The sequence below is a fragment of the Hemibagrus wyckioides genome, linkage group LG17, assembly GCF_019097595.1.
Source record: "Hemibagrus wyckioides isolate EC202008001 linkage group LG17, SWU_Hwy_1.0, whole genome shotgun sequence".
NCBI classification, from domain to species: Eukaryota; Metazoa; Chordata; class Actinopteri; order Siluriformes; family Bagridae; genus Hemibagrus; species Hemibagrus wyckioides.
The window spans coordinates 13,651,646-13,679,066 of NC_080726.1; the positions used below are offsets into that span (position 1 = coordinate 13,651,646).

At 40.8% G+C, this 27,421-nt stretch overlaps 1 protein-coding gene across 11 annotated transcripts in view; it reads left to right on the plus strand.

The window, feature by feature from the left end:
* The window catches only part of msi2b (musashi RNA-binding protein 2b), a 246,492-nt gene that overhangs the window by 177,638 nt on the left and 41,433 nt on the right, over nucleotides 1-27,421 (plus strand). For all 11 annotated transcript variants that reach the window (XM_058413320.1, XM_058413327.1, XM_058413323.1 and 8 more), the window contains exons 9-10: nucleotides 10,088-10,202; nucleotides 19,482-19,556. In XM_058413320.1, the coding sequence (XP_058269303.1) occupies nucleotides 10,088-10,202; nucleotides 19,482-19,556 (190 nt within the window). The remainder of the gene's footprint in view (nucleotides 1-10,087; nucleotides 10,203-19,481; nucleotides 19,557-27,421) is intronic.

Consider the following 27,421-nt stretch of genomic DNA (forward strand, 5'->3'; position numbering starts at 1 on the left):
TACAAGCCACTGTACTTGAATTAAAAAAAATTCGAGAGGCTGGTGCAGTAGAGCCCTTGACCTGATCTAGTCTGGTGTAGAGCAGAATCCTGGACCATGTGCATGTGTGCTCTGTCATCTACTCTATCAGTATAGTATACTATATTATATTACTCTCACCATCAACCCTCCCTGGTGGTGGATTGTTTCTTTTTGTGTGTTAAACATTAAAGTTATTTTAATTTAGGTGTTTTATTATATTTTGAACACTACATTATTTCTATTTATTCTAGATTTGTAATATGCCCCCCCCCCCTCATTTCGTTATTCTTTTCCCCGTTCTTATTTTTTTATTTCTTGAAATGAATATATGAGGCAGTCTGGGAAAACACATCAGGTGTGTCTGCTGCTTTGACATCACTACTTTAGTGAAGATAATAGCAACTTATTCAACAGTCACAGTTCACAGAAAATGTCAGTTTCTCCAGGTGAAGGTTTTTCCCAGGCTTCAACAAATCAGATTGTTTAATTCCTCCTTTTCTAGAATCGGATTTTGCGTTCTTGGGAGAGGACATGTTTGCTTTTGAGCTCCCACGTCAACTTGGATCCGTTCTGTTTAAATGACGAGTTTATCTACAGGATACACCTAGTTTCATTTATCATTCACATTCAAGCATATATTTAATTTGATCATGCTGTTACATGACACCTGCGAAAGTCCCTCATGACAGCTGACATAAACATACATAAATATTTATTAAAAGATTTATTCCAGCATGTGTCATCTGATATACAGATGGCTGTCATAACGTTCTCATGTAAGTCCGACATCACGGAAGGTCAACAATATAAATGTGTCAGTCAAAGTGGTGATATATCAAACTTACATTAAAGTTGAGGAAAGCAGTCGGCTTGCACCTACTGGAAAAAAATGTTGGAGTAAAGGTTCATGGAGGTTTAAATAAGTTATCGAGTGTGTTGTAGCCCTGTGAACACTGTCCTGTCTTCTTTTAAGGATCCTCCGCATATTATGGTGATCTGAAGTACTCTTGTGTCCCTGGGTCCAGTTAACCAAGCAAACCTTTTCTTCTCGAACCACAGAAATAGAATGAAAAAGACCATCATTTCCATTAGAAATAGCAAGCATTGTTTGAATACTCATAAAACCACCCACAGACTACTTCAGCCAACGCAAGTTACACAGTGGAACTCAAAGGCAAACAGAATACAGAGGTGGATGCTGAAATAGTCAGGTGTCCTTCTTTCTTTCCTATTCGCTCCTCATAATATCTCTTGCTTGGTGCCTGGTGCTAAAGTTACACACTCACACACTCCTGGCTCACACTGCCCTTTTTTCCGTCGTCCTTCTCCACTCTCCTACACTGGTGGAGGTTAGGAGGTTAACAGTGAACAGACTTGATGAGAGCTTCAGTTCACCTGCTCCGTTTCAGACAGCTGTGAAACAGCTGGACAGCCAACACTCCGTCTCTGTGCTGCATCAGTTGGAAAATGGCAGAGCATGAGCAGGCAGTGGAGGTGAAGGAGAGGGTTCATGGCCAGTTCTCTGACCTCAGACAACTGTGTGTGTGTGTGTGAGTGAGTGAGTGAGTGAAGGTGCGTTCAATACTAGGCTAATTTTAGTGCGAGCGAGAAGTCAGGAAGCTTTATTTATAGTGCGAGTGCTGTTTGACACCATGGAAGACGTGACTGATCCTCACGTGGAATAAACACTCTGGAAGTCCTCACTGACATGTTATAGTCTGTTCTCTCTCTCTCTCTCTCTCACTCGCTCTCTCTTGCTCTTTCACTTGCTCACTCTGTCTCTCTTGTTCTCTCTCTCTCTCTTGTTCTCTCTCTCACTCCCTCTCTCTCTCTGTCTCTCTTTCTCTCTCTCTCTCTCTCTCTCTCTCTCTCACTCTTGCTCTCTCTCTTTCACTCTTTCTCACTCTCTCACTCACCGTTGCTCTCTCTCTCTCTCTCTTTCTCTTTCTCTTTCTCTGTTTCTCTGTCTGTCTACACACCTCTACACAAATTGCAGGTTTTGCAGAATGAAACGAAGATTAATCAGATCAGATCTTTAATGTGATTTAGCAAACAAGAAAATTCAAGTAAAAAAACAAAAAAACAAATAGAATTGTTCAAGGGTGTGATTTTAAAAAAAAAAAGGTACAGTAATCTGGTTGCATAATTATACACACCCTGTAAGTCTCATAGGGTGAAATTCTACCAACTCAGCACACATTGATTTGGAAATGTCATTGCACTATACTTCCTCTTCTTTGAAATATTGTAGGTCTATCAAATTTTTGAGGGTATATCCTGTGCACATCCCTCTTCAAGTATTTCCAAACATTTTCAATACCATTTATACCTGGGCTCTGACTGTGTTATTCCAAACGTCTATAGCATGATGTTGCCACCACCATGCTTCATCATGTGAAGAAGTACGCTAAAACAAAACTTCTTCTTCGGTTTCCTCAGACCATTTTGCTAAATAGTTTTGCTAAATAAATTTTGAATGGAATAAATAAATTCCATCTAGACATGTGAAGAAAATTGTTGTTACATACAGGGAGTGACCAGTCCGTGCCAGATATTCTTGCAGCTTCTTAAATGTTGCTGTCTCCTGGCAGCCTGTCTGTAAGGATGTCCAATTTTAGATAATGTCACTGTGGTGCCCCATTTTTTCCACTTGTTGATGATGAGCTTCAGTGTTTCATGGTACATCTAAATTTAGAAATTTCTTTTGAAGCCCTCTCCTGATTGATAACTATGAATTTGGATCAACCCAATCTGATAAAGGTCAAGAAAATCCTACAGAAACAGCTGATCTTTATTTTGGGTTAATCAGAATGACTTCATTAATGACAGAGTGCATGTTAATTTCTTTTGAGAGTGAGTTTATACTGAGCGAAATGTAAAAATGCACTGTTCTAAAAAGGTGCTCATGCTTATGTTTGTTTTTAAATTATTGTATTTTTAGTGGTTAGCACTGTTGCCTCACAGAAAGAAGGTCCTGGGTTCGAATCTCGGGTTCGAACAGGGAGGGGCCTTTCTCTGTGGAGTTTTGCATGTTCTCCCCGTGCCTGCGTGGGTTTACTCCGGGTACTCTGGTTTCCTCCCACAGTCCAAAAACATGTACATTACGTTGATTGGTAATTCTAAATTGCCCATAGGAGTGAGTGTGTGTGGTTGTCTGTCTATGAGTGGCCCTGTGATGGACTGGCGACCTGTCCAGGGTGTACCCCTGCCTTTCCAGCAGATCCCCGTGACCCTAATTAGGAATAAAGCGGGTATAGAAAATGGATGGATGGATGTATTTTGTTATCACATTATCACTATATCACATTAAAGGTGGCCAGAGATCTGACATGATTTATTTCTGTTTCCTTATTTACATAACTAAACACTACCCAGGGTGTGTAGACCTTTTCTATCCACTATATATATATATACACATACATTTACTCTTACACTTTTCACTTATTACTTTTCATTTTCAGATTTCAGATTTTATTTTTTTGATATATATATATATTTTCCATAACTGGACTTTATTGAGTAATTTTCTGCTCAGTCACTCCCACCCAGTGTGTGTGAAGAGCGACGCTGTGCCATGGTGTTCTGTGCCTGTGCCAGTCTGATGTGAATTCTTTCCTTGTGTCCTCCGCACCAAAGTCCTTACCTCCTGCGGGCAGTGTGGAGATTACCACTCTCATTTCCTCCAGATATTCCTCCACCTTTCTCTCAGCTTGCTCTGGATGCCCAGCTAGCCCACTGCCTGCCTGCTGCGACTCGGCCCATTAGCATGTATGATAAGTGACGAGAGTGTCGGCTGGCCAATTTGGCGTCTACCTCGCCACGCTGAGGGACTGGCCTGCAATATCATAGGAAGATAATCTACCGCTGTGAGGAGAGTGGAAAAGAAGTAGCAGTTTAGGATGAGAGAAAAATTCTCCGTTCCTCTTTCTTCTTTCCTCGAAAACCGCGTCTTTGAGGGCCAAGTTAGACAAATCCGAAACCAACCTTCTGTTTATGTACAAACGAAATGTTAAATGCTGTTTAGAAACGGATCAGTTGATTTCTGCCCTGTAATTTGTCCAAAATTTCTTTTTCTTTTTTTTTATTCCCCAAATCTATTCCAGTGTTTATTACAGTACCCATGCCATCTTTGGTGACTGTAGGTGTGTTTACACTCATGCAGTAGTGTCTTAAGAGTTATTTGAGGTAATAGTGGGGGATTGTGATATTTGAAAGGATCACAGTAATTTAGCCGGTTGTAATGGAACATGGTATTTCTGCAGTGCTCACTGAGATCAGGAAATGTCAAAACAGAGAAAAGAGGACATTTCAGTGCTTTCTCCTCTTAAATTACAGGGAATAAGAAAGACGGAGATAAAGAGAGAGAAAAGGGAGAGCGCAGGGGAAATGTTCTCTTTGTATCTGACCTTGCTGAAACAACACATTGATAAAGAATGATATCATGGTAATCACCAAGCATTTACAGCTTTCTAAATACCGCATATGAAAAATAGAAGCCGAGGATCGTTTGTTTGGTTGTGCGAGTTTAGCCTCCGGTTTCGTGTTGCTGCATCTGGATGTGGTTTTCATTGTAACGTTTCAGCTGAAACAGACATTCTATTTGTGGGGCATAAAGAGACTCTGACAGCCTTTTCTTTTTGTTGGCAAATATAGATTTCTGTGTCAGAAGGAAGAGCTGTAAGTGTATCAATAATGTACGGGAGCCCCAAGTCTCCGATGTAATTTCATTCAAGTTGCCATGAATTATGTCTCAGTGTTAAGCCGCCTCTGGGCAAAAAAAGAGCACAGGCTTGATCCCGTTTCCTCCAGTATCATATCTGTTTTATCTGCGAGAGCCTTCCCGCCCCGGACGGAAAAAAAAAAAAACATAAAGAGTGAAGCGTGCTACATTTGACCTCTGTGAAAGTAATGTCAGATCTGTTTAGTTCAGGGAGCTCTAATGATGTAGAGGGAAGCATTTATATGATTGCAGTTGCTAGATGAGCCAGAGATTAATATTAACAGTAGGAGAATCCATTTCAGCCGGAGCTACTGTCTGCAGATGGTTCTTTCCCATCTTAATGCGTGGAGTTTATTATGCCTTCTAGCTTGTAATCTCAAGGGCTGGAAATATATGTCATACAACTATATTACAATATAAGAGGTGTTGGTACACACATAAATAGTTGACAGGGATCAGCTGGCTGGTATGGGGGAATGTAATATTCCTAATTCTCTCGTTTCTTCACTGGTACATGATTTCTCCACTGGTTCACCATGATAGCAGCCGCTGTGTACTAGATCTTCTAGATTGATGTAATTGTAACCAAAACATGTTGCCACCAACACCAATTCCTCTTTATTTTCATTTTCACCACCAGGACAGTGTAATGGATATATTATACGTAAATGATAGTGTTTGGTTGGTCGCCTGCTTGGTATGTCTGCCTGTGGAAAAAAAAAAAAAAGCTCATTTTTCCAGTGGAAATGAGACTGATTTCTCAGCCAGCTCTCAACGATACGTGGGCCGCTGCCGGGAATCCTAAAGTCGTCATTTTGACAGGGCTGCTGAAGGTGTCCTTCGTCCAAGGGCCCGCTTGTCTGGGAGGCGTGTTTATTTATGGCATTTGGTTAAGTGCCTTTCATGTCGGACATTATTTGGTCACCAGTTCTCAGGAGGGAGGCAGGCAGAAGGTGTTGTGCAGTGTTACAATCCTGCGAGTAAAATACAGTTTAAAGGAGTGAATCAGCGCTACATTTCTGGCTGCTTTGTGAGATCCTTGCTGAAGGAGAAGTAGGTGTGTCGTTTTTTAGTTCATATACAAGAGGTGGAGAAGATTCCAGGAGGTGGTTTGAGAAAGGACGGACATGCGGTCAGAGTGGGAAGATTTTGAAAAGATTCCTCACGCCCCTCATTTCTTCACACCTTCTTCTCAGATAGCAGTTTCCCTGCAAATGACATCACATGTCAGAAGGTCTTTTCATTGGTGGCAGCAGATTAACAGATTGGATCTGTTCCGTATCTAACCAGCCAGCTAATAAGCTGACCGATCTCCTGCCGCCCTGTCTCACACCTCAGCCTGTTCACTTCAACCCGCCGCTAAGAACACAGACTCTAATGGCCCTCTTTGTTCCATTACAGAACGGCTGCTCTTGCACCCTTCATTTTCTGATAATTAGTCCGCCTACTGAACTCTCTTTCTTTAGCTATTATCCTGTCTGCGGTCAACTGTAGATATTTAGCCCCACATTCTCCTGCTGGTTTCATTTTAGCTGTAGGTTAAGAGATGGGTGAAAGGCCAGGCGGTTAATGTTAAACATGGACACCCTGCCAGCAGGTAGACATGAGTATGTGTGTGAGAGTGCGATCATATAAAAGAGCTACTTAAAAAAAGATACCGGTTAGAAGGTTTGTCTTAATGACGGTATAAGTTACCGAGAGTGCATTTTAAATAATCCTGTTTTTTAAATAATCCAGTGCATTATCAATTATCAGAAGTTATACAACAGCTATAATAATATCTAATGCTTCTAAAGCTGTAGTTAGGGCTTTGTTTATATAGTTTATATACTAATACATACATAACTTATTATAATGTCTGCCTTATAGACAATATGTCCTTTACTCTGGCATCTATTTTGCTCAAATGAATATATTACACTCCATTGTACATTTACGCAGCTTTCCGAACAGGAAATCATGTTGCAGCAGCACAGTGTGTACGATCATGCAGATTCAGATCAAGAGCTTCAGTTAATGTTCACATCATACATCAGAATGGAGAAAAAATCTGACCTCAGTGATCCTGTGGCATGGCTCACGGTACCAGATGGGATGGTTTAAGTATTTCAGAAACTGCTGATCTCCAGAGATTTTCAGCCACAGCAGTCACCAGAGTTTAGACAGAATGGTGTGAGAAACAGACAAAACAGACAAATCTCCAGTGAGCTGCAGTTCTGGGGTCAGAAATGCCTTGTTATTGAGAGAGGTCAGAGGAGAAGGACCAGACTGCTTCAAGCTGACTGGAAGGATACAGTAACTCAAATAACCACCCTAGGCTACCACGAAGAGCTGGGAAAAGGATCTCAGAATACGCAGTAAAGCTTTTATGATGTATTACAAAGATATCGATCTTACATTTATACATAGAGTCATTTGATTAGCCATAATATCCACACAGTTATAGAGGCAGGTACAGAATTGTGTATGTTACATAGCCACATATCCTGTTATAAATGCAGTTTAAATAAATACTACATTACATTACAGATTGTATTACAGATGTTATAAAATCCATTATAAATACTGTTAAATTGCATAAGCAATACGTTCTATATATAAAAAGAAATGATTTTTTTTGCACTACAGTATGCAGTGCTGTTCTGTAAAAAGTTATGCTGCCTTCTGGAGTTAAACTTGTTAAACGTGAAGAAGCTGATTTGTATGGAAATCTAGAAGCAGATCTCTCTAAATAATATATTTTCCGTTTTCTGCAGAACCATAAAGCAAACAAATAGCTGAACACATTTCCCTTTATCTGCCCATCTCTTTTCATTTCTACAGTATAGTACAACTTTATAGAAACAGATGCTAAACCACTTGCAGGTCCATGCTGCAGATGGTGAGAAACCCTCAGCTTGTGCTGTTCAGACTTCACTGTTTAAGGAAATGTAATTAAACAAGTGCGAAAATCAAGTTTTGTTCCAAATTAGCATCAAGCTATATACAACATTTCAGTCCGAGAGCTACTTTAGAGAAATATGGGAACCATCTCCTGGATTTCTTTGACCTTGTGTGAGACCGCACAAACAATCTAAGTTGCGTTTAAGATGAGCTCCTCCTCCAAGTTCCATCATTTCCACACCCTCATCTCTGCCACCTTCATCCTCCCACCACCCTCCTCTGGAGAGTTTGCTGCCCAGTTCTGTGCTTTCACGTCATTAGCCGCGAGCTTCATATTTCCATTAACGAGTAAAGGAGCTCATCAGTGGCCTACCTCAACCAGTTGGCTAATTAGTTATGTAATAATGTGGAACAGCAGTCATGGCTCTTAACGGCCCATTGATGGCAGGCAGATCAGAAGCAAGTCCTTTCTGTGCCCATTAGCAACACACCAAGTGTATGAGGCTTTGTCGCCGAAACCACACACTGATATAATTACACGCGTCACACTCCTCTCACGCGTGTGCTTCCACACACTGCTCAGATTCATTGTTTAATTAAGGCATGTTGTGTTGATAAGACTGAGGAGCACTTTATGTGTTTCTTGGCACTTAAAATACTTGTTCCGGAATTGGGTTAGTTCTGGCATTTGTGATTTATTTATTTATTTATTTTTTTCAGTTTACTTGGCTTACTACAGTTTAACACATACCAAAACATCTGAATTAGTGATTAGGGCCAGTCATAAAGTGCTGAATTTCATGTCTAATTTGCAATTCTGTTAACACAGCACAAAAGTCTCACAAATACAACAAGTGTATTGAATGTAGAACAGGATTCTGAAAGATTTGCTGGGTGAAAACGGTGTCTTTTTGTAATTTGAGAAGCAGAGCGGAGTGAGACAGCTGTAGACGCAGACATGTGTCTGTAACGTGTGGACGTCTGTAATGTGCCGGACATGCCCTGATCACGATGCCTGCTCCGCCAAGCAGAACCCTGTAGAGAGATGAGCAGCTCACATCTCAATTTCCACTTTCAGCTATTCGCTTCTACACCAAATACTCTCAAAGCAAATGAAGGGGAAGATCCTGTCAGTCTCTTTACTCCATCATCCTGTCATTTTCATCTCCTATTGGCTGAAATAATCATCCAGATGGATAAGCTCCATTGCAGAGCAGTATGTGTTTGTTTGGAGCTGGTACCAGGGCTGTAACTGAATAGGAATACATTATTTGGACTGAATAGATAACATGTTCTAAACAAATACAGGTATAAATAGGAGGCACACTATTTTTTTTTTTTTTTATTATTATTATTATTTTTTGCTGGAAATGTCCACAGGGTGTCTGGTTGAGAGTGGAGCTGTGCATCATAACTGGGATCCTGTAGGATACAACAAAAATGGCTGCCCAAGCAGGAGTTTTTTTGTTTTTTTTTACTATAATGCAGGAAACAGAAAGATGTGATATTTCTACTTGGGCTGTGGTTTAAATTAGGCTATTTGTTTATATTTAGAGAAATATAACCATTGAAATCTATTAGATAATATTGTGGGCATGTGCAAAAAAAAGTACTAATTGCATGAGTAGGATTTAAAAGCTAGTTTAACGAAAACCATCCGAGCCAGAATCCACAGATCAAGGGTCTGTACTTAATATTCCAGTTTAGGCCACAGCCACTGGCCTTAAAATGAAATCTTGTTACAGAAATTTGGAACACAACCAGATATAGATACAGAAAGTGGTGTTGTGTTAGACAGAGGACACTAGACTCGTAGCTTCATTCCAACATGTATCCATTCCAGTATGGCGCTTCACCTCGATGCTTCTGATGTTCGTGTCCCGCCCGACTCTCGTTGTGTGTCGTGCTCTTTTAAATCTCAGACACTTAACCGTGCATTGAGGAAGAGGGCAAAATGTCAATCAGCACAGCAGGAAAAGGAGAGTGAGATGGTGGCAGGCTCAGGCAGAGGGAAGGGGGCGGTGGCAGAGGAGAAAACGCCCTGGGTGGAATTGGTTCAATGATGAGGACCAGACGAGAGCAGCGAAACGGAGCGAGAGATGGGAACAGTTCTGTGCAAAAAAAAAAAAAAACAACAGGGAAGAAAATCTAACTTTTTGCCTGGAGACACTGCATGGCATGCTTCGCCAAACAGACACACATATAACTCACTGTTAGCATTGTGGAGCCAGTGGGGCTCCGCGGTAACGTCTGGGGAATATAAATATTGCAATTCCATACACACAAGCAGTTTTTATTTCTTTTGTTGTACTTTCAGTTCTTTAATGGAGAACTATTCGTTCACTGTGACACTGGGTCGAGAGTTGGAAAATAGATATATACAAGTAATGTGAATTTGTGTTCTATGTCATGCTCACAGCAGAAGGGCGGAGGCCTGATGTTTGCTGTGCTCTGTGTCCACAGGTAGAATGTAAGAAGGCTCAACCCAAGGAGGTGATGTTTCCCCCAGGGACACGAGGGCGAGCCAGGGGTCTACCCTACACCATGGATGCCTTCATGCTAGGAATGGGAATGCTGAGTAAGAAATTCTACTACTGCTTTGGAGGGGGGATTTTTGCGTCATTTGCATACCAGAAACTGAAATTTTCCCGTTCCTACACAACAAGGGCTGTTGATATTATTATAACATTGATATTGTGATAAATTATGTCACAATCTGCTTTTCTCAGGTGATCATTTTACTGCTCAGCTTTAATGTAATTTAAGCAGATTATTTCATTTCATATTAAATAGCCTTTATGTGTCACAGGGGGGGTAAAGCCAATCTCTTTTGCAAAGAACACCTGGCAAGGAGCAGATGAAACCCAATTTTGGGATATAATACTGAAATGCAAACACATTTAGACAGCAGATAGAGTTATCAGTACAAACACACTGACAGCGTAGTAAATAATCTTAAAAATCTGTGCAGGTATCTGACAGATTGGCATTCAGAAGTAATTTAAATTTCAGTCAGAGATACAAGGTGGTTCAGCGATATTTTCCATGAGTAGGGAGATTTGTAAGAAAAAGAGGGTTTTTGCTTATCCACTCTTACTCTAGGCATGATAAAAAGCTAAAAAAAAGATTATAATCATACTTTGTACGAATGTATTAACATTTTAACATAAGATTTAGTAGAAAAGTCTTACTGTAGGAGGTCCGTGATGTGGGTTACATCCAAGTACTGCAGTATTTTCTATGAGGCTTGTATCTAACAGCTTTGTGGCATTTTAGAGTAGCGTGTTAGATAGTTTGTACTTGTGTTTTGAGTCATGCATTTCTCAATTTCTCTGTAACTATATATTACGTATAGAAAACGGTAGTGTAACAGGGATTTTTAATTTTGTCACTGAGGTGGGTGTCCTACCGTATGTTTTAGTAGAGAAATGGAATTGCAGCAGAACATGATTTAAGTACATAATTGGACCTTTGAGAGGACATTATATAATGTTTGCACGTTAGGGAAGCAAATGTACATTTTACCGACAGTGCTGTGGGAGTATAATAACAGTGCTAGCATTTACCTGTCACTGACATACAGGAGATGGATCGATATTTCATTGTGCTGAGAAATATAATTTATAAAAACAGCATGCCATTAATCCATTCGAAACCCGGAAGCATTTTGATTTCACGACGCTCCTCGGAAGTCTGAGGGACTGAAGTTCATGACTCGAAGAAGAAGAAGAAACCGAGACGTCAGTGTGATAAAAAGAGGCAGACAGAAAAAAGGCAGCAGCCTTCAATATGTTCTCCTCAGAGACAGAAGCACGACTGGCACACTCGCGCTGGCACGGCTTTCCAGTTAATACGGCCACGCACGGCTGCCATCTCCACCAGAGTCTTGCCAGTGGAAATCTCTTAGCATTTGTGATGGGAGCCTCGCTCAGGAACAGTGTGGAACTGTGTCCCCATACGTATGTGCTCTCTCTCTCTATCTCTCTCTCGCTCTCTCTCTTGCTCTCACTCGCTCTCTCACGCTCTCTTGCTTTCTCTCTTGCTTTCTCTGCCTCTCTTTCTCTCTCTCTCTTACTCTCTTTCTCTCTCGCTTAATCTATCTCGTGCTCTCTTTCTCTCTCTTGTGCTCTCTCTCTCTCTTGCTCTCTTGCTTTCTCTCTTACTTTCTCTGCCTCTCCTTCTCTCTCTCACTTACTCTATCTAGTGCTCTCTTTCTCTCTCTTGTGCTCTCTCTCTATTTCTCTCTTTTGTGCTCTCTCTCTGTCTCTCTCTCACACTCTCTTGCTCTCTCTCTCTCGCTTACTCTATCTCGTGCTCTCTTTCTCTCTCTTGCTCTCTCTCTCTCTCTCTCTCTCTCTCTCTATTTTTCTCTCTTGAGCTCATGACATCCTCTAAGCCCGTCTGTGGTCTTTGCCTGCAATTTTGACGTGTGTTCTGAGGACAGGACATGCAGCTGCAGATATCAAACCCCCCATTCCCTTCCTCCCAGCATCTCTTCCCCAAACAGCTCCAGTGACAAGAGATAATGACTATGAGATTGATCGGCTGCTGAAAGTAACTGAAGCAAATAAATCGTTTGATGCCTGGTGCAGAATGCGAACGGTAGCTAATGGGGAAGCTGCAGGAGAGGTCGTCCTGCCCGTAATTTGGCTTGATGAAGCATCCTCGCCCAGGCCAGTGTGAAATATGTTATTGATATTCAGAAAGTAGCGCTCCGGACAAGTGCACCAGGCCCCCAACTCACACCCACCAGGCAAAACTCGCTGCTCCAGAGCTCAATGAACCAAAATTATGTTAAACACGTTTCACTTGGTTGTACTTCCTGTGTCTTTCTCTCTCTGACATGAAGAGATGGTAAAAGAGATTTTTTTTAAAATATATAAACACAACTGAGGTGACTTCATCTAGTTTTTCAATCTTTACATAATAATGAGGAAATCCCAAGTATCACTGTGGAACACAAAGTCTTGGGGATGGAGTCGGTCCTGATTTGACATGGATGGAGTCAAAAGTAACTAAAAGTCCAGGGTGTGAAGACAGCTCAGTGTGTTTTCAGACTGGATAAGTGTGCTTGTTGTTCTGCATTGTACAGCATCCCATATGTATGTGTATGGCGCATATGGTGCATGCATCTTGTTGTGTTTTGGAGCATTTACCTTTGTCCTCAGAAATGAATCCTACATGTCGCAGAACCAATGTAAATAGCATCAATGCATCCATATGTACCATATACACCGATCAAGTGAAATGAGAGGTGAGAGGTGAAATGAATAAGACTGATTATCTCCTCATTATGGCACCTGTTAGTGGGTGGGATATATTAGGCAGCAAGTGAACATTTTTTCCTCAGAGTTGATGTGTTAGAAGCAGGAGAAATGGGCAAGAGCAAGGATTTGAGTGAGTTTGACAAGGGCCAAATTGTGATGGCTAGAAAACTGGATCAGAGCATCTCCAAAACTGCAGCTCTTATGGGGTGCTCCCGGTCTGTAGTGGTCACTATCTATCAAAAGTGGTCCAAGGAATGAACAGTGGTGAACCAGCAACAGGGTCATGGGCAGCATGAGCGAAGGCTGAACAAACAAGTCCGGTCCATGGAGGCCACATCTTGCAACTTACAGGATTTAAATGATCTGCTGCTAACATCTTGGTGCCAGATACAAACAGCACACTTTCAGGGATCTAGTGGAGTCCATTCCTCAGGGCTGTTTTGGCAGCAAAAGGGGGACCAACACGATATTAGGCAGGTGGTCGTAATGTTATGCCTCCAGACCCACTGAAAGCTCTGTCTGGCATATGTCTAAACCTTCTAGCTTAGTAAATACTTCTGAATGTAAGGTTATGGTTTTTGATTAGAGATACAGCTCTGATTTGTTGACAGCGAAGAAAAGAAAAAGCTTGTCAGGATGCAGGAAATCGCCAGATCCGTCTTGACGGTCAGGAGTGTTCTGGTGCTGAGGTGCTCTTTAGTGGATGGTGCTTTACATTCAGATTTATACATGCTAAGCAGGTGAAGTGTGTTAGCAGTGCCACTCATGTTGCTGCTGCTTCTGAAACTTGCACACAAATTTACACATCAGATATTAACCAGGTTTTAGGGTAAAGGGACAGGGGTTAGGCGTTAGGCTTAAGCCTACAGGAGGTGTTGGATCAAGTCCAATAACTACGTTCTACAGAGATAACTATCTCAGAAATCCTGTCTGGGTTTTAGAATTTAGGAAAGGAGTGCTGTCATTATTAGTTTCATTATTAGAATTTCTCGCTCCATCGACAGCGCACTTCAACCTGACTCCATTTGAGGTTGATGAAATTCTTAGCAAAGAGCATTCCTTGACCTTATTAGAAGTTATAGCAGATCAGTGGGCCAATGTTGAACAAACAGAATAAACGAAGGAGATGAAATGAATGAAGTGGGAGACGCAATGAGGAAGCGAGTGAGTTAAGAGTATGTGAGTTCATTCGCTTGCAGCACACTCTTATCTAAATGAAATTGGAAAAGCAGGACAGCGAAACATTCCTTTTGGTAATTTGCATACAAAAATCAACAAGGCTCATTATTCAAGGAACTGTAATTCCTTATGTGCCAAAATCTCATTAGAGCTGCACTCGGAGCTCTCGTGTTTACCACACCTAATCGAGCCATTTATCTTTATTGTGTTAAGCCTCATGTATGTTTGCTGAAATTAATACACATCTCAGCCCGTGCAAAGTGCGGCTTTACCAGATGGATAATTGATTTTAAAGTGAATCCAAACTGTTGAGCCATAAAATGGGCGCATTAGCATGCATATTAATAACGCAAATAAGAGGGTGAGGCCGACGCCAGTGGGCCAGATTAGGTGACAGCCTTTACTTATCGTGTTGCCAGGAGACGGAGGGTGCCCACTGCTTCACTGACAGGGCTTAATGAGTCTTCTTCATGTCCCTGGCCTCTCATCCTGTCTTCCTATGCCTCTGACTCAGTCTTGTCCTTGTCCCCCTTGGTGAGAGTATGACAGGAACACACAGGCTTGCATGCTTACCTGTTAGTAACAGGTGAGTTAAAGGTCCACACAGGAAGCTGAATCAGACGATGGATTTTGAATGGAAAATAAATGTGAAAGTTTATTATTGTGTTGCTAAGAGTGGCTACTGATTGAAAGAAACCAAAAAAGACTTGTTCAGTTAGCTTCAGAATTATTGGCACCCCTAGAAGAATATTATACGCGATGATGACATTTTCTCACCCAAGCAAATGTAAATACTTACAGTACATTTCTCTTATTCAATTCTATTCTATCGTTTTTGACCAGTTTTTGTTTCCCTAGGGGAACAAATATGAGGTCGCACTCATGTAAAATCAGCTTGTTATGCATCAGCATTGGAGAATCCAAAGAACTTTCAGCACTAAAGTGACATGGTTGCTGGCAGTCCATAAATTTTATAACGTGTAAACAAAATACCATCAAATTCACTGTAAACAAAGTTTCTGATGGCTGAAAGTGTTCCAGCTCTTTAAGAGCACATGAGCAGACTGCCAAACACAGTGAGGAGGATTTTTACCAAAGCTCAGAAACTCTTTTTTTTTTTTTTTTGCAAAAATTAATTTCAGTGGTGGTGATAAGGTAAAAATAAATAAATAAATAAATAAATGGAATAGTGTTCTCTTAGAAGGAATCTTTTCATGCTTATAAAAAAATTCACTCCATTATGCATAAGCATAATATTTTATTTTTTACTAGTTTTAATGAATAATAACAATTCCTTTGAAGCTGGCATCTCAGGAGTACATAATCCTCAAATAAAATCCATTTTAAAGAAGTAGATATTATTTATAAAAGGTAGATGCAGTGAAATAGATTACTGTGTTAATGCAGTCAGTATCAAGCGTTAATCACTGATGATTTCTGAATAGTTGAAAGTAAAGTTATTCTTTCGTTAAAGAGTCCATTTGCACTGTGTAGCAGCAGTAGTATGGTGCATGAGGACAGGGCTCGGTTCAGACCCTTTCTTTGCTTATGTTCTGCCAGACACCACATTAATCCCCACTGTCAATACAGACTTGACACACTACATTGATAGTAAGCTCTTTAAATATCACAGGAAAAGCCCATGTCATGTATATTTATCTAAGGCATCTGATTCCTCTTTAGAGGGAGAGTACACAACACAGCTTTATTCACACAGGAGAAAGGACAGATCTCTGTAAACAAATGATACAGCTACCAGAAAACATGTCCATGTAAAGGTGACAGATTCAACGTAAACCAAAAGATCCACACGCTGGTTTATCCACTGCATGCTCTGGGTCAGGGTTTGAATAACACCAACCAAAATAAAGTTAAACGATTGGGGTTCCTGGAAAATTTTTAATAGTGAACATGTTTGGCAGCGCAGTCAGACACTTAATTACACTTGCAAACCCTCTCTTTATTTCATATTGGCTATGGGTGCCAATATAAATTGTAATTAAATGCATAATTAATTCATTTACCTTTTAATTGGATATTGCATATGTATAATTGATTAAATACCCATTTAGTAAAATTAGAAATAAATAGAAGCTCCAACTGACCAACAGTTATTAAAAACCATTTTAATGAGTGAATAGTGGAGGTCTTTTTTATTTTTATTTTTTTTTTATCAGTTCAGTGTTTTTTTCATATGCAAACTATGTGATGTAAAAGAAAGATATGTCTACCTAGCTATTAAAACGATTCATTATGATTGATTCTGATTCACCGTGACTCACTATCACCAACAAAATCAGTGATAAACTTATTTGGGGAGGAGATGTGGTGTCAGACACAGTCAGAGCTCCTGCCGCTTTCCAGTCCCTGCCGTCTCTACAGGTCAATCACAGAGGAGGTGAACTGGCAGTTTTAAAGCTTTAGTTTCCAAGAAAGACTTCTCCAAATTGCCATGGTTCATCCCATCTGACGTGCTTTTCCAAAGCTCTGAGGCGTCAGAATCCTGTTTGTATAGAAGCGTAATTCTGACTTAATTCAGGCTTTAATGACTCAAACTGGTATTGATGACGCTGACCTCGAGTAGTCATGATTGCCATCTAGTTGATCCAATCTGATGGTAGATTCTACCCACTGGTTTTGATGGATGGTGCTGACAGATTTAATTATTTCGATGGCGTGTACCAAGGTCTCCGCATGAAATAAATAATTAAATACAGAAATAATTTAATAAATGTTGTAATAAGCAATTAAATACATTCAATTTAGTTATTTACGTTTATTTATAGCGTAATTTATCAATTATCCATTACAATAATTATTTCTATTTCTTTATTTTTTATTAACTACAATAGACAAGACAAGGGTAAAGATTACAGGCTATACTTGCAGAGCATGTGGCATTGTTCGCAGATGTTAAGGATGATACGTCCCTTTCCATCAGGTTTCCACATCAAGCTTTAAATCAGTGTCATGCACAGTGATGTTAAACACATCCATGAGCTCTGTTTCTTTTGCTGCTGTCATCATGATCCTTGTCATTATCAGCATCTCAAAATGAAAATTCTAACCTTACATTTAAAAGTATTTACTAATTGGTATTTTGGCAGATGCCCTTATCCAGGGCGACTTACAGTTTACCTCATTTTATACAACTGAGCAATTGAGGGTTAAGGGCCTTGCTCAGGGGCCCAGTAGTGGCAGGTTGGTGGACCTAGGATTCAAACTCACAATCTTCCGATAGTCCAACCCCTTATCCACTAAGCTCCCACATTCCCCATTTTAGATTTAAAGAGAGGTTTTTCAAAAATCAAACACTAACCAGTTAGTGTTAATAATCAATAACCCTCTAGAATAGTACATATAGATGTAATATCACTTGTTTGTTTATTCAGTTGAAGATTCAGTGTCACATGATGCAGTTCTGCTCCCACTGTTTAAACTGGCATTAGTTTCTGAGAATATGGACAAGCAGAACTCCAAAAGAGGGCTTCGGGATACACGTGCCAGCTTTCAAGCAGCTTGAAATAGAGGAATAAATATTTCCTATCAGATTATGTGATTCCGTGTAATCTTCCTCAGATGAGGCATGGCAGCAATGTACTTTCAGTCAAAGCGCCGCCATTTTGTTTGAACAAACAACAATCATAAGATTTCACATATCGCTCCTGTTTGCTACTCATCCCCTCGTTTGATGCAATCTGATTTCTTTAACATCAGCACTAGTGAACTGAGCTAAAATAGCTACTTCAGTGAAATGAGCTAAAACACTGCTTGAGTAAAAGTATGAAAGTATCATGTGGAAAGTAAAGCTGAGGAGAAAAAAAGCACACACCCCCCCACACCCCCATCATGTTGTCAAATGATTCATGCTGCGCTCTGGGTTGTTTATATACTTTTGCACGGTTTTAGCATTTGATGAATGCCGGGTTTGAGGATTGAGTAGTAAATTGAACACTGAGCTACTACTTGCTGAAAAGATGTGGCCAAGTGCTTCTTTACACAGCATTGTGTTAGCTCAAGCTATTTTGTCTAGCATATCATTTGAACACTTCCAGTCAATTGAAATATATGGGAAAAAAAAAAAAACCCGAAGAAGTCTGTAAAAGCAACTCCTTTTAAACCTTCTGCTAAAACATTAAACTCTAAAAGACGAGGTCAGTTTCGCTGAGCATTTCCTGCTGGTCAACATCATCTCTGAGAAACTAAATTCACCTGCTCTTACATACACCATGATGTGTTTTTAACTGCACAAAACCTGAACACATCTGTGCTTTCTGTTGTGCATTGAGATTTATCTGGTCTTTTTGGAGCAGTGAAGTCTAAACAGATCTGAGAGTCAGAATAAAGAACTGAAATGAAAGTTTCTCATGAGATCTTTGCAGCAGTACAGCATGGTCATCACATATCCATATCTGGCCCGATAATTAGCGTCTGGATGCTTGCCGTAATAAGGCAAGGTATAAGGTGACAGAATATGAACAATGACTCTGTGGACCTCTTTTTTTTTACATGGAAGCTCAAGCAGTAGCCACTCCTCAATGTTGGCCAGGAGACAGCCTGAGCATGTGCATTGGGTCTCATCCCAGTTTTTTTTTTTATCTGCACCACCAAGATGCACTCCAACAGAGACAGGCATGCAAATACTGCTGATTTGCTATTTTTTTCGCCATGGAGAAGTCAACGATGTATTTCAGAAAATGAGCCGCTGGGAAGCCAAGTAGCTCACCAAATCGCCTTCATTTAAAAGTTCTGCCTCAGCAAACAGCGGGTAAAACAGATTGCGAGTAAATTCCGGACTAGAGCTCCAACATGCTAGCTCTGTCTTTCACTCCACTTTGGAATGACTTTTGCAATCGCTCGATCATATTCCTGCCATTCTCATCCGGTATTAGCGTGCAAGCGGCTGCGGCTCTGCGGTTCGGAGAGACTCTAATCCGTGATGTCCTGGCACAGCTATCAGCTTGCCATTGTCTCGCGCTGTCGTGTCCTTCATGATCGATTAGCCCAGGCTATAAAAGAAAGGTTATCGATCAATGACAGCAGAGTTGGGTGGGGGAGAGAGAGAGCGAGAGAGAGAGGTGACAGCAGCGAATACGTCCGCTTTCACCGCCACAGGGAAGAGGATGAGCTCCAGGGAAGAAAACAGCTATCACTTCTTATGATACTTACACTGCTCATTACCTCAGAGTGTGCTTCCCCATCTTGCTAATCTGTTATCTAGCACCTATTTGGAAGGTGTTTGTGGAGGGGGGAATCAGAAAGTGTGAATGTGTGTGTATGGGTGGATGAGCAGGTGCAATTGTATTGTGTGTGTGTGTGTGTGTGCTTGGATTTCTGTACTGTGTAATAGTAGTTCATTGGGAGGTCTAGACGGTTTATCACAGCACTTGATTTTTCTTCTTTCTCTTCAGGTTACCCAAACATTGTAGCAACGTACGGCCGTGGATACACTGGCTTCGCCCCGAGCTACAGCTACCAATTCCCTGGTAAGTTCCATCTTGTTAAGCCCTGTATGTAGCTTCTCTCTCCTGCTGCTTTCTAGTAATGGCTTCCCTGCTGGTCAGTAAACACACACACACCCACTCGCTTTTGCCCCCTACAGAACCCCATGCTGAACATATACATAAAGATATACGCAGGCCCTAACTCTGATCCTATAAACCTGTAAAACATTTATGTGGAGATTTCACACACACACGCACGCACACACACACAAACACTGCCTGCATTTTTGCTTACCGCAGGTCATATAAAACTGCAAAGCACGCTGAAACTATACACAGTAGAAGGTATTTTCCTAATTTGTATTAACTAATCTTGGCAAATCTTTGTAGCAATGCTAGCTGAATTGATGTGATTAAGTAACCTTATTATGTGTGTAATGACTTTCCTTAAGAAAAGAACCTCTCCTCGATAGACAGCTTGAGACGCAGACCTACCAAATACAATACAATTGATTATGGCACGCTGCCATAATGCTTTATCAGTTATCTACTGACTCTGCTCCTGCTATTCTTAATGTGAACTGTTGCTCATGAGCCAAAACGAGATGAAACAAAGTGGAGATATGCATACGTATGTAGAGAGGCGTTAATAGCAAAATTATGCATATTGTTATCCAGACCTCAGGTGTGGTTACATATTTACATCCTAATGAGCTCGAGCAGTGACATGGGGAGAGTTCACCGTTACACACGATTCTGAAGGTCATGTTTTTGACTGTAAATATACTCAGAAATATCATTTAAATACAAAAACATGGCACTATTAAGTAATCAGTAGAATCTCTTTAACCCTTTTACCAGTGGAATGGAAATTCATTTTCAATCAGTATAAACAAATGCATTATTTTATCGCCTCAAGTCTGATATTAAATTAGTCAGGACACAGATAGCAGATGTATTTACTTCTGTTGGGAAAAGCTTACACAGAATATTGGTGGTTGAAGATAGCGGCTTCAAATTTCAGCTGCTTAGAAATAAACACGGGAGCATCTCGGAGAGTAGACACCATTTACTTTGAAGATATAAACATATTTTTTAGGAACTTTTTTACTTTTTTTGCCTCCTGTAGAAAATAGAAATACTTATAAAATAGTACAAATTCTTAAAGCCCTTAGTGTCTCCTTTCCTATGAGCCATTAAGAACCCCAGTGGAAATGCTGAACTTGGAGACCCTCAAAACAGGTGCATTTTTGGCCTCTAGTAAAGAGAGGCCTTTTTTTCCCACATGGAGTATATTAAAGGCAATACCCAGAGAGATCTCAAAGACTCAGTTTTAATTAGAAAAAATGATGAACAACATGTACTTGTGATATAACCATAGCAGATGAGTGTTTGGTCAGCTTATCCTTCAAACCTTGGGCATGTTTTCTTTGCATTAAACGAACAAAAACATTAGCATTATGTTATTATTTCAGCAACTCAGAACGATGAATTAAAATCTTGATAAAAAAAAAAAAAAACTGTATCCCATACACATGTAACAAAGACAATCATAGACCAGGAAGTTATTGAGCTGCTCTGATGATGAGGTACTTTTTGCATGATATGTTCTTTTATGTTTGCCCGATACCTTCATCGAAACCAACTCACCGCTCAGTAAATGCTTTGATACTGAATCATATAGTAATAAATGTGCCGTGTTCTTGTCAGTCACTATATACAAGTAAAAAGTAGACCATTTAAAAGCGTTTAAATATTTACTCAAACCGGAGTCTTGTAGTTAAAAGGACCTCATGGGCAACTTCAAAAGCTAAAATGCACATACTACCATCGCTGTGTAAAGATAGCTGATTGGTGCGTTTTAAAGCGCACGGCTGGGCTACTTTGATGCCAGGGTGCAAATAAACCTCAAACAAGTGTCTTAAAAGGACTTGGTGGAGAGACAGATTGTTCCCGAGCTGTGCTGGATAGATAAATGAGGGAGGGAAGGGATAATGAGCAAGCATGAATTGGCAGGCACTTGAGAAAGCTCTGCTGTGACTAAGCCTGGAGTTGGGGATTAAAATGTGGAGGAAGGCCTGCCTCCTTCTCTCTCTCTCTTTCTCTGTCTCTCGCTCTCTCGCTCTTGCTCTCTCTTTCAGTTAGCATTAGCCTAGCTTTTGTGTCTTCTGTCAGTAGGCCGAGCTTAGTACTGGGCTGCAGATTGCGTTTTTTTTTTCTCAGAAGCAACTCCTAGAAAAGCCTTCTAATACCCATGTCTGTCGAAAAAACATTATTGTCATGCTCAAACATTGTGTTCCTCTGGAGTCATGTTCCTCTAAATGTTTCTGATCTCGGATGTACTGAATATGTGTATTTTCATAGGAGATATTGACCTCACAGAGGTGTCAATTGAGACTCGGTACGATTCTGCTTTTCAGCTCTGACTTGTAGTTTATGCCGGTAACTCACCAAAGAGTTGGCTACTTCAACGTCACCTGCGTTTTCCTAGCTAGTACATAGAGCCTTTTCACTTTCCTTTAATCCTACGGCTTTCCTTGTAAAATTATCTTTCCCAGTGCCACTCAGAATGAAGCCCTCCATCTCTTCCATTTCACATATTGTCAATGACCTTGGTGTTAAACTTGTAGGGTGAATGAGCTTTTTCCAGACAACTTGTAGCACCTGGGGATTTAGCAGAAGCTCAGCTGCAGCGCAGGTTCAAATTGACTGTTGAATAGAGGGAAGGTAATATTTTTCAAGGCACTCCTTCTAATCTCCACAGGTGACTGCATTTGTAACAGGTCACAGGAAAAAAAGTACTGTTTGTGTGTGAAGTGTGTGTAGTCTTACCCTGTAAGAATAACCTGATATCATTTTCTTGTGTAAGCCTGGAGGTCTCTTCCACTGTCTTCCAGTGTTAATCAGTATGAAATGGTTTGATCATGAAAATAACCTTTCACGCTTGTTTTATGGAATTATTAAAACGGTGTTGTGTCACATTCTCCTGATGAGGACACACTAACAGCGTTTGTAGACAATAATAAAGAAGGTTATTGCCTGCTGGATGTGCCAGGTAAAGCGAATGCAGCAGCTGGTCCAATTTTTGTGACAGAAAATGCAGCTATCTATTCCCTATTTAATAATTGTATCTTTATTTTATCTCACCCATACAATAAAGCCTCGCCTTCTTCATGCGAAGGTTTTGATTTGGCCCACATTACATGGCCGTTCCTCTCTATTTGTGCAGACCGAATTGTCTCGTCTCTGTTCGGCCTTGATTTGCGCCGTCGGACACGGCCCGTGCTGATGAGAGCTGAAGGATTGAGCGTAGTCAAGGTCACAGCCTTTCCAAGCCCAAGCACGCTCAGAGGTGTATAATAACCCTGTCTTTTAGCTTCCACTCCTCCATTTCTTCTCACTTTCCTTTTTGTGGAGAATGGGAGGGAGAGCTGGAATTGGCGCTTCACTTTTGATTAGGGCCCAATCAGTTATGCAAACAGAGAGGCTGTCAGAGACAGGCCCCTGTCTGCACACCTACACACCCCCACACACACAAACCCCCCACTGCCACCCCGGTCCTCACTAACCTGCTGGACAGATAACACGCTGGGGCTCGAAGGAAATTGGAACACAAACAAATAAATAAACCTGCAGCTTTCAACATTTCTGTGGAGAAGGAGGAAATGGAGATAGTGGATGTTGGTGGTTTGTTTCTTGTTGAAACAGGTTATGATACGAGACTTTCACTGCTGGACGCAGATAGTATCAAACGATGGCTGCAGGAAAAGTGTTACGTCGTGGAAAGAAATGGGAAGAGCTTTCATTCATACATTCACTGGAGAGAGAGAGAGACAGAAAGAAAAGAGAAAGAAAAGAAACAGTGGTTTCACCAGCAGCTGTGCCACATCTTCATGTTCTTCAGCCAAATTAGTTCTAATTGAACTAAAGGCTGGATAGAGAGCAGTAGGCATGCAGCAAACACATTCAGCACATTACACGCTCAAAGCTCAGGCCACACTACCGGACACAATGAAGGCACTCAGATACACAGTACATGCACAAACACACAAATGCATCCAGAAAGAACTCCTGCTGGTCAATTCAGGCTTTCTTTAAATGCTCAGAAGCAGCTGTTTGTATAATTATCTGAGGACAGAGAACAAACAGGAGCACAGGTCACTGAGGAAATGCTCTCATGGAGATGAGTCTCTGGAGCTTCCTGCCTGATGTACCTATACCCTTACACCCTCGGGTTTATGCTTACTCATCAACAGACCCCAAGCGGCAAAATCCAGCAAACTAGTGCAGCTTTAATTACCATCTCAAACACAGCAGATACTGTTCTATAGCACCAGTGTTACAAAAATGGTCAACTAATAGATGTGAAGAATGATAATGGGGAAAAAATGTCATTGATAAACTTCTTTATCTGGTAAAAATATATTGTATAATGTAATATATTGTCATTTATTATTATTATTATTAGTAGTAGTAGTAGTATTGTAGTAATAGTAATAGTGGAAATCTTTTATTTTTAGATATATTGTAAAATAGATGGGGAGGGGCAACCTCTGCCCTGTTTTATTTTCTTATGTCTGCATAAAATTGTTTTAACGTGCATACTGTTACCAGCATTTGTTTCCCGCTTGTCTTACTGCTTTGAAGCCAAATTTGCCTTTGGCTTTCTCAATTTCCTCACCAAGGACAAGTCCAGTCTCCTTAAATGAGCTCCCTTAGATAGTGGGATGAAGGAAGGATGACTTTCCCCTGCCCTCTAGGTTAATCCTCATGTCTCTCAGCCAGGGAGATGCTACTCATCTGTCTGGTAATTGCTGTAGTCAAGGAGGTGACATCGAGTAAAATGGGACATGAGGCTGCCTGGGGAGAATACTTCTGTCTGTTCTGTATTTATTTGCATCAAAGCATTCAACCTTAGTCCACATCGACATGGAAGACACATGTGGAGAAGGCATGAATTTCTTTTCTGGGCTTATCAGGTCTCTGTGACATTAAGTTCAGACTGAAGTGAGGAGTGAGGATTTGTCTTTTCTCACTTTACCACACATTGTTACAGCACTGTATATTTCCCCCGAACAACATGCTTTTTTTTCCTTTTTGTTATTATTATTTTGTAATTGTCAGTGGCATCCGATATTTATTTTTTAATCAAGTCGATTTTATAGTTTAAACATCGTCACTGACATGTTGGTCTACTCTCACTTTTGTTTAGCAGCTTTTTACGTTCATCACAATGCCATTCGAGCGCAGGTTGATAGTGTTGCAGCGAGATTAAAGCTGAATTTGACTTAACTCTGAAGTGCGAAGACGGTGTGGTGTGCATTCAGGCTACCAAGTAGAAAAGAAAACATAGACGCCTCCATGTCTGTTTTTTTGTAAGCAACAATCTAGCTCGTTAACTCTGATGAGTGGTGTATATTTTCCTTCTAGAAACATAGATCTGTATAGTCAGTGGTATAGAATTAACAAGTGTCTGTATGTTTATAGATCTAAAGCAAATACTTTAGACATATTCTTATATATAGTATCACTCATTAAAGTCAAGAGGTGCGACTTTGTATACTGCTGATGCTGTGAGCAACTTCTAAAGCTTCACCACTATTATAACTAGATTTGAGTTATTGAGCTGAGGTTTGCTGTCTGTTTGTTATCTCCACCATGTTTAATTTACATTTACAGCAAATGGCAGACACCCTTGTCCACAGCGACTTTTTTATCGCATTTATCCAGCTAGGCAATTAAGGGTTAAGGGCCTTGCTCAGGGGCCGAGCATTGGCAGCTCGGTGGACCTGGGATTCAAACTCACAACCTTCTGATCGTTAATGTGACATCAGACATCACTGAAATATATCGAGGGAAAAAAGAATATGGAATATCCCTTTTTGAACCATTTTAATTCAGCCCAATAATAGACACCCATGGAGATCTAGGGTGTTTGCCTATTTGCCAGCTTCACTACACCATTATGTCACTCTCTAGCAGTGTAGGTAGGACTAGACATCCCTTGAACATTTGATGAATATCTCCTGCCCTGTAATGAACAGTTTTCTATGCTCTCATAAAGCACAGGGTTTTCTTCTTCACTCGTCTCTAGAACCGTGCACCTTTTATCCATCCTTACATAAATTCTGCTTGTATGTCATTAAGTGCACAATGTCGATCTCATTAAATACCCAAGGTTTCTTAGGTAAATTCTACGGTATGCCTAAGTGCATAATCCTTTTTTTGTTTGTTTTTATTATTCACAGTATATCCTCTTAATTATCAGTACCTACAGTTGTTAGTGCGACACAGTACAGTCCAACGCTCTGAGATTGTGGAGTCTGCTGTACCCATGGGATGATGGATACACCTGTGAGTTCTCGTCATGCTTTATGCATTCTGAAAAATGGATCTATGAAATGCGCTATTAATCAGACCCTGCTTGTATGTGATGCTGATAAATGGTAGATTTTTTTTTTTTTTTTGCTTTGAGAACTTGCCTAACTGCACTGACAGTATTGATTGAGACTACATCTTGTTGAGAAGTGTCTTGTAGATTTGTTCCTTTCATCATCCGAAGATCCTACATTTCCTGTGGAACGTCCATGGAAACGTCCAATTCCTTAGTGTGTGAATTACTCGAGCAGATGTGTGATTGATCGAACCACACAAGCTACATGATTAACGTCAAACTGTTGAATTCAGACCCATGTTCTCAGCGGAGTCGAACCCCTGCAGTCATCATTAACTCACTGTGCTCACGCATGTAATTCCCAGAGCTGAAACCTGCCGACGTATGATGGGCAGCGTAGTGGCATGTTCAATGTAGCTTTCACTATCAGCACGCTTATTAGGGGGAGATGTAGACACGAGGCTCTGACATGGCCGAGTTCACTGCACACGAATGGCACTGTTGCATTCTTGGATTGGGGATCCTCATCACCCAGGTGCAGCTTTTTGTTTTTGATAGCTTGGCAGAAAGGCCTGCTTGAAAGCAATCCAAGTCAAGGGCTTCTGCTGGAGAGGAATGACTCACCTCTCTTTTGCTGGATGAAAAGATGGTTTGTTGAGATTGTGCTGCCTCCCTTTATATTAGCCGCCTTCTTTCTCTTTAAAGCTAGCCTCTTTTTTTTTCTTTTTTTTAAATCTATCCCTCTCCTAGTGGCTTTCATAATGGATGAATCGACCAATAAAGCTTTTCCTGAGTGTTCCCGAAATAGAAGAGACTGTAGTTCACAGCATTTGATTTTCTTTGTGTTTAAATGATGCATAATTGATATTTACTGAGTCATTTTTCAGATGTATTATACAACTTAGGTATGAATGTTAGACCATGAATTATAAGCACTTAATATGGATCAAATTAATAACTGTATCCCATGTATATTCTGTTTTCCTCCATCCTCCCTACTCATTAATGGAATCGGACTGCCCTCAGACTGAGCCTTTACATACACAAGTGCCACTGATATAGAAGTAGAACTTATTGGGGGTTATGCTGGTGTGAGTGTATCAGCAATATCAGCTTTCAGTTCATTCTCAGTCATTATATATGTTTGGGCGGCACGGTGGCTGACACCTCCAGCGTCCTGGGTTCAAGTCTCACTCCCGCTCACTGTGTGTGTGTGTGCGTGTGGAGTTTGCAAGTTCTCCCCATGCTTGGTGGGTTTCCTCTAGGTGCTCCAGTTTCCTCCCACAGCCCAAAGACACGCTTCTAGGCTGATTGGAGTCTCTAAATTGCCCGTAGTGTGTGATTGCGTGAGTGAATGAGTGTGTGTGTGTGCTCTGTGATGGGTTGGCACTCCGTCCAGGGTGTATCCTGCCTTGATGCCCGATGATGCCTGAGATAGGCACAGGCTCCCCGTGACCTGAGGATAGATCGGATAAGCGGTACAGACAATGAAATGAAAATTATATATGTTTGC